Source organism: the organism of the source record quoted next, unplaced genomic scaffold, assembly GCF_019419815.1.
Source record: "Pyrus x bretschneideri cultivar Hongxiangsu unplaced genomic scaffold, Pyrus_bretschneideri_v1 Contig18, whole genome shotgun sequence".
NCBI classification, from domain to species: domain Eukaryota; kingdom Viridiplantae; phylum Streptophyta; class Magnoliopsida; order Rosales; family Rosaceae; genus Pyrus; species Pyrus x bretschneideri.
In genome coordinates this window covers 6531488-6539244 of record NW_025999479.1, presented here as the reverse complement: position 1 = coordinate 6539244, position 7757 = coordinate 6531488, and the positions used below count along the sequence as shown (strand labels likewise).

At 32.5% G+C, this 7757-nt stretch overlaps 1 protein-coding gene across 1 annotated transcript; it reads left to right on the top strand.

The window, feature by feature from the left end:
* The first annotated feature begins 4856 nt into the window (after nt 1-4856).
* Nucleotides 4857-7089, top strand: LOC103931422 (heterogeneous nuclear ribonucleoprotein 1-like). The gene is made up of 2 exons (XM_009340898.2): nt 4857-5129; nt 5890-7089. Exons 1-2 carry the CDS (start codon nt 4908-4910, stop codon nt 6436-6438), a joined length of 771 nt encoding a protein of 256 aa, XP_009339173.2. The 5' UTR covers nt 4857-4907; the 3' UTR covers nt 6439-7089.
* Nucleotides 7090-7757: the final 668 nt, after the last annotated feature.

The following is a 7757-nucleotide window of genomic DNA, read 5'->3' as shown; positions in this document are numbered from 1 at the left end:
TTGTTTTTCTAGAATTAGTTGTATTAATTTTTCCTAATTTAGGTAATTACAGATGTGGTTTATGTTCTTATGTAAAAAATGAGTTTTTGAAACCAGCAGTTATTGTTGCATTGATGCTTAATTTGATGCCTTTAGATTTAATTAGTTATGAATCCATCCATGTTCCTAATCAGTGATTCATTCTTTTTCCTTTCAACATGAGTAGGCCAAAATTTTCTATAACCATTGAATGAGCATGGTGAAATTCCTTATAATCTCTCCGGGCCCGGAAGGGGTGGATAACTGTGACTTGCCACCAATTGTCTCCCTTCCGATTATCCCATGATCAACCTCTACCTTATGATAACGCGATAACAACGTCGGTGTTCCTTGCTGTGTTTTGATGGCAGTTTTGTTTGTTTCACACATGTATTTGGAAATAATAAGGTTATGACAGCTGTTGGTGATTTGAGAGATTCCAGAGTGCTTCCGAGAGATCATATTTTGTTGCATATTTTGTGTATTACTCCTGTATATATATCATGTATTTGTAGGCTAATTGGAATTTGAAGCAATGTTAGCACACGACATGTTTGACAATTATGTACCCCATCGTGTATTTCCAAACAGTTATTCCTTAATTTAAAATTTTTAATTTTCTGCAAGCGCGAGGGCGATGCATATTTCTAAAAGATCTTCAAGGTGTAAATGCGCAATGATAGATTTCTGCATTCTTTTGATTCAAGTAAGAAGGGGAATATTGAATGCAGTTTTCAATTCAAATTGTATGTGGAGTGTTGTTTGTTGTTTTTTTTTTTTTTTGGTTTCTTTTTCATACAATTATCATCATTTGGTCATAGTTGCTCGAGTTTGAGTAGTTTGTGTCCAACTTTCATGTTGTACTTTCTGTTGACAATGATCTCATTGTTTCTAATGTGGGACAATGTTTTGAAGTTGGAGAGACCAAGAACTGGCCACCCTCTATAGATTGCAGTACTACTACTCTTGATGAGGTCTATTTCAGTTCCTCTCTACTCTCTCAATCTTCATAACTTGCTTTTTTATGTCTATCAATCTATCTATCTTCACATTTATATATTAGAATAGACTTAAACCATTTACTACTTGATTATAAGGCTCTTTCCTTTAGCACTTATTTGTGGTAATGATCCATATGGTTTCACCAATGAACTCACATCCTTGGATGGCAAGAGGACTCAATAGAGCTCAGTATATAACTCAAAATCCTTTCTACAAACCTATCTTTTTTACCTTATTGAACATAAGGATGTAAGTAGATTTGGATATAAATGTACATAGATTTAGTATATTCCGCACATTAAACATGGTTTCAAAACCCGCAACATCGCGCAGGCTGAATTCCTAGTGTCAACTATAACTAAACGTATTATAAATAAGTCAATGAGGTTTTATGGTATAGTAATGCACGTAAAAAACATTATAACTAATAGTCTAATACCATTACTTGGCAGCTGACATTACAGCTGAAAGACACTTTCTAAATTTTTGAGATTTAAGAATGAGGTTTTATGGTCAACCCGACTTCGGACTATGCAACTGCAGGTTTTGTTCTGCGACTTCAAATTCGTATTGTGGTTTCTATTTTAGTATAGTCAAATTAGTCAAACCAAATATTCAAATTTAGTATGAGTGGTTTCAGGCTCCTATAATACTACAATCCAAAATTAGATGTGCCTAAATTTAGATTTGGAATTCGTGTCGTGTTTTCCGTGTTAGTATCATTTTTGTGTTATACTCGATATCTTAATGGGTTGTGTCGTGTAAGATCCGTTAAAGTAAACGGGTAATATGATTTGATCCGAAATCGACCCGTTAATACTATCAGGTAATATGACCTAACCCGTTACATGTTAAAGAAAATATTTTTTAAATCAATAAATAATGAAAATGAAAAACATAATTTGACAAAGAAAAAGGGAAACATGGTACTAAATTAGTATATGCATATCACATTGTCACATAAATATTACTCCAAAACATAATAAAAAAATTGGTCTTTCAAGTATTTTATACTCCAAAATAAGAGCCTAATGAAAAAAAATTAGTATATTACTATAAAATACCAAATGTTTGAGCATATGCAAAGTGAAGGAAGGTGCGTTTTAAGGTTGAGGAACCTTGCACGTTTATATATGCTTTCACATTTTTTAGACTTGTATATTAATGATTATGAATTTTATTTATTTTGAACTCCCTTAAAAATACTATTTATGAGGGTTTGTATGGTTTTAAAATTCAAACGACATTGTACCTATACTCATAGCGTAGAGGATGCAATCACGAGCCTTTGCATATTTTTTTAACATTTTTCGCACTTGTAAATTAATTATTATAATTTTTTTAATGTGTTCGGTATTTTTAAATTACTTGATATTTTTATTTTAATGTGTTTTATAATTTTTTTTAATCTCACTCTTTGCCTATAGTATACTATAAAAATAAATAAATGCATAAAACTTAAATTTTTAAATTTATATAGAATAATAATACAATAATACATATTTAATATTTAATATACAATATATACATATACACAATGGCTATTGTGTTTATATATAGTAAGGTTTCTTAGAAGTTTGAAAAACTAAAATCATCAAAATAACTTTTTTTCTTAACGTGTCGAAATAGGTTACACACGTGTCACTTTTGTGTAAACCTATTAAGAACCCGTTATTAGTGGGTTCTTATTGTGTGACCTGATAACGATCCGATTAGTTATCGTATTGACCCGAAACCCATTATTTTCGTGTCTTTTACGTGTTGTGTTAACGAGTTGTGTAAGAAATTGTCAGGTCTACCTAAATTAACTATAATAAAATAGAAACTGCAACATATATTATGAATTCACAGAATTACAAAACTTAACTGCAATACAGTATTTACCCTGGTCTTCGATTGTTTATGAAAGATTTGTTGGTTTGTAGATGATTTTGTGAGTTGTGATGGATGAATTTGGTAAAGAAAAACGGTTGTCCAAAGCAATCTCATAACGTGGGAATTAAACCCAGATGAGAAATCCGTAGTTTTTATTTCTTTACTTATTTATTTTTTAATTTTCAATTTTAGTACAAGAGAAATCCATAGTTGAATGGGTGAAATGGGACATGGTGAGTAATTCGATTCCATTTTCTTTGAACTAAAATTTTAATTTTCAAGCGAAATAAAGCATTTACTTAAAGAATGGGTGGATTTGGCAAGAAAAAGAACGGGTGAATAATTGCAAACATGGACGACGGGGGGAGGATAAGGTGGGGAGTTGGAGGGATTTATTTTTTGTAATCATAATGTTAGGGAGACCAAAATTTTAAATCAAATTTATAAACCAAATGTTGTAATTGATGATTAGATTATTATTTAATTGTTGAATAAAAAATATTTTCCTATTTCTATTTCTTTTTATTGATTCAGTCCAGTTTATAAGAAAATAGGAGATTTTGTAACAAAAAAGGAAGAAGAAGAAAGTACATTTTATTGGTAAACAAGAAGAAAGTACATTGGTCGCCCATGTTTGGTCCCAAATGGAGATGTTAGTATGTTACCCAAATCATCTTCAATTGGCGTCAATGTGTTTGTTTGTTTTTTTAGGAGATTGTTTCTGCTTACCATCTTTAAGTGATTGTGATATTCACCATCTTATTTATCACTATTGGATGAGTTTAAATTTTAAGATTTATATAATGCATAGACACAAGTATCAAAATTTAAACTTATCTAATAGTAATAAGTTCGGTAGTGAGCAAAAATACACTTTTTTTTTTTTCCGAGACTAGTACGTTGACCTATTCTTAAAGGTGTTTCTTTGGAATTTCGCATTTATTAGTATTGGTATTGGAAGTTCACCTTAGTACTTAAAGTTCGTATTGGTAATATCATTGGAATTTTGCGTCGACATTGGCATAAAAAAGGGCATCATTATTTTTTTTTTCTTGGCAAACTCATATTGTTCACCATCATTTTTTTGACGCATGGGAGGAGGGGGAGTGGCAAATAATTTAGCAAATTAGCAATACAGTTTAATTATATGTTAAAAGTAATTTTGTATTTCATTTATTGGGATTTCTCTAGTAGGATAAAGATTAGGATGTTTTCCCATGGATTCAATATATATTTTCATATTTGTTTTCTACTTTATTGTTTACACAATATGTCACATCCTGACCCAGGCCTCCACCACATTTCGGGCCCGACTCCACCGTAGCACGATATTGTTCGCTTTAAGCCTCCCGACCACGCCCTCACAGTTTTGTTTATAGGAACTCACACGAGAAATTCCTAGTGGGTTACCCATCCTAGGATTACTTTCGCGCGAACACGCTCCAATTTTTGGATCGGGGTGTGTCACAATAACCTATCCAATACTCATAATAATTTAATTCAAATTCGTGTTTGAAAAGAATCAAACTTAAAATGACTCACTTACATATGTAGAAGATTACCACAAGACTTTAATACTAACCGCCAATTAATTTGAGAGAAAAAGATGAAATGGTGAAGGCAAGGATGGAAAAAAAAAGGGCAAGAAGATTGGGTTAGTAGAGCAGAAAGGAAAACAAAAATAAAAAATTGCCTTACTAAGGATCCGACACAATCTGAGCCGTCGAATATATTTTGAACGGTGAATTTCATATGTGTACGGACGGGTAAGAAACCTAATCCTAGCAAATCTCTGTTTGTTAGTCAATATGATTACGTTATGATTACTAATACCTTAGGGAGAAGGAATACTCTCAAAGTAATTAAGGTAAACTCTCCTAGTACGGATCACTTGTAGTATTTGGTGGTGCTATTTTCGTTCTATATAAATTTAACTTTCTTCTGAACTGCTTCTCATCGATCATTACTTTTTTCTTTGAAAAGTTGCAAGGCTTTTCTGGGTTCTGGTTGCGATGGAACCTCTGACCGGAAAGTTGTTCGTGGCTAACTTACCAAACGAGTTTACTGAAACTACCGTGAAAGAATATTTCACCAAGTATGGCGAAGTAAAGGACTGTGCAATTATTGTACACAAAGTTACTCGTAACCCTAGAGGATTTGGCTTTGTTTCCTTCACTGAGCCATCGGTGGCTGAAAAAGTCATGGGAGAAGGGCATATCATCCTTGGTAGAAAGGTATGTTTCAATTTTAGTTTTGTAAATTTGTATACAACATAGGTGTTATGATTCTCTACTAACTTTAGCAAAAGTGTGCATGAAACTTTTAGTAAAACTTTTCGTTAATTTGGAATTATGACTGAGGGTTTAGGGTTTGTATAAGAATAATTTATAAAAATCCATATTCATATAACGGTTTGTTCCTAAACAAAACTTTTCTAATTTATTTTCAATTTAGTTTTTTTAGAGGAAATTGAAACATAGAATTGTTATTTTAATAAAACGTTTATACAAATTTCATAAAACGTTTATATGAGTTTGTCAAATAACAATTTTAATAAAACGTTTATATGAGTTTGAGTCATCATTCCGCATTGACAAAAAAAAAAAAAACAATTTTAATAAAACAGTTAAAATTGAAGCATAAAATTGTTATTAAAATTATTCATCTACCAACTGATAACGGTTGCATCTGTCCATTAACAATTTTATGTTTTAATTTAACCGCTTTATTAAAATTGTTATGTTTTTTTTTGTCAAGGCGGGAGGTTGACTTGTACTCATGACTTTTATTTTCCTACCAATGAGAAGAAAAACAACAGCATACTAAGAGCTATTTGGTTTTAATTATTTTTCTTAATAAAAAAGGGGTCAAATACTTTGCTAGGTTTGTTCAAAATTTTATGAATCTATATTTTTTTCAATTTAATTTTGTGTATTAAATAGTCACCTCTCTTTTCTTTGGTCATGGTATACCTTATTTCAAATTATAATGTAGGTAGATGTGAAGACAGCTTCACCTAACAGTACTGTGAAAAAACAAAATCAAGAAGGCCAACATGGTCAATCAGAACCATATTATAACTCTAAAAGGATTTTTGTTGGAGGTTTACCACACAATCTAACACAAGAGGAATTCAAGAACTACTTTGAGAAGTTCGACACAGTTACAGATACGGTTATAATATGTTGCAAGGAAAGTGGCAAGTCCAGGGGCTTTGGCTTCATCACTTTTGAATCAGAGGAGGCCGTGGATGATGTTCTGCAGAACAAATATCATGAACTGAATGATAAATTCGTGGAGGTAAAGAGGGCACAACCAATGGGTTCGAAGAAGAATCCGGTCACGACACATGACCGTAACCGAGTAGTATTCGATTATGGAAGAAGGCCTCATCGGTTTGCAAATTCTGGAAATTTTTACTATAGTGGTGCTTACTGCATTAGTTGTTTGTGTGCTTATGAGTTTGGACACCTAGAAGGGTGTCGTACACTTGGTTATCTTTTGCCTTATGTATGTCCATATGACCACCAAGTCTATTCCTAGGGGCCGGATGGATTAAGTACTTGTAATTTCAGACGCATTCAGGTTTTGATTAATGAATGTGACATATGGTATTTGCTTATGATTTATATAGAAAACTGTGATTCTAATTCCAAACAGTTACCTTAAGACGCTTAGAATTGCAATTTCTCTTATGTTTTATAAAATAAAATAAAACTATTGAATGATGACACTAAATGAGTATGAATAGCAACCCTTTTTATATTTTAGATTATGTTTTTGTTCAGAAGTAGTTGTTTTGAAGTTTGAAATTATGTTGAAATAGTATTTTTGGTTTTAGGGTTTATCAACTTGTGTTTATTTATTTATTTATTTATTTTTTTTTTTGAGGTTGAATAGGGTTTATGAACTTTAGACAAAACAGTTGTCGATTAAAAGTACATTACTTGTAGACAAAAAATTATAACGGTAAAAGATTTGACTTGTTGATTATTATCTTTTAGATTCAGAATTACAGGTTTGTCACATAATAATTTATGATTATGTAGCAAATTATGTTTTATTGTAATGATTAAAAACAATTTCTTTGCATTCTGATTTCTTTTTTGTCTAAATATTTAATTTACTAACGTTATGATTTATATAAAAGAAAAAAAAAATTCTCCAATTCCAGCCACCCGAAGTTTTTCACAGGTCTATGATAGTGGCATTAGTCCAAATCAACTGATATAGCTTGGACTACTACTCAAGTCTGCCTCATAAACATCGGTCATAAACATCGGTCCATTTTGTGAAATAGGTTCTCAGATAGTTCACACACCTCACATCTCATGTGACAATCTATCCTTAATTTTACGAATTTATTAATTTTAAAAGAATAAATTGACGAAAATGCCCTAGAGGTGTGATTGTTGACTTTAGTTGACCGCCTTTTAGTGACACGCAGAAGTTATAATTTTATTGTATTCTTAAACTTCTCGAATGTAAGAACGCGTAGGCTCAAGCGGAAGCAAATTTGGAGTTATGATTAAAATTTTACGGAAACTACGAACGTGAAAGGCATTTTGATAATTTTACATCGCAGGGATATTTTTCCGTTTCGTTCTTTTGTGACATTGCTTTGTGAGCCAGTGGGGCCCATAGCCCATTCTCTCTCCCATTCCCCTGTGTTCCCTAAGAGCAAGCCCAACGTGGGCATTTGCTTGGGGGACGGGGGACAAAACAGGGGCCCGAGGCCCCGTGGACCAACTCCAGCGTGGGCAAACCCGAGTGAAGGTGGAGGCCCGAGCTCCGGGCCCGTGGAGAATTGCCAGCCCGAGAGCCTGAGGCCATTTGACGTCAGGCATTATTTAATTTTTTTT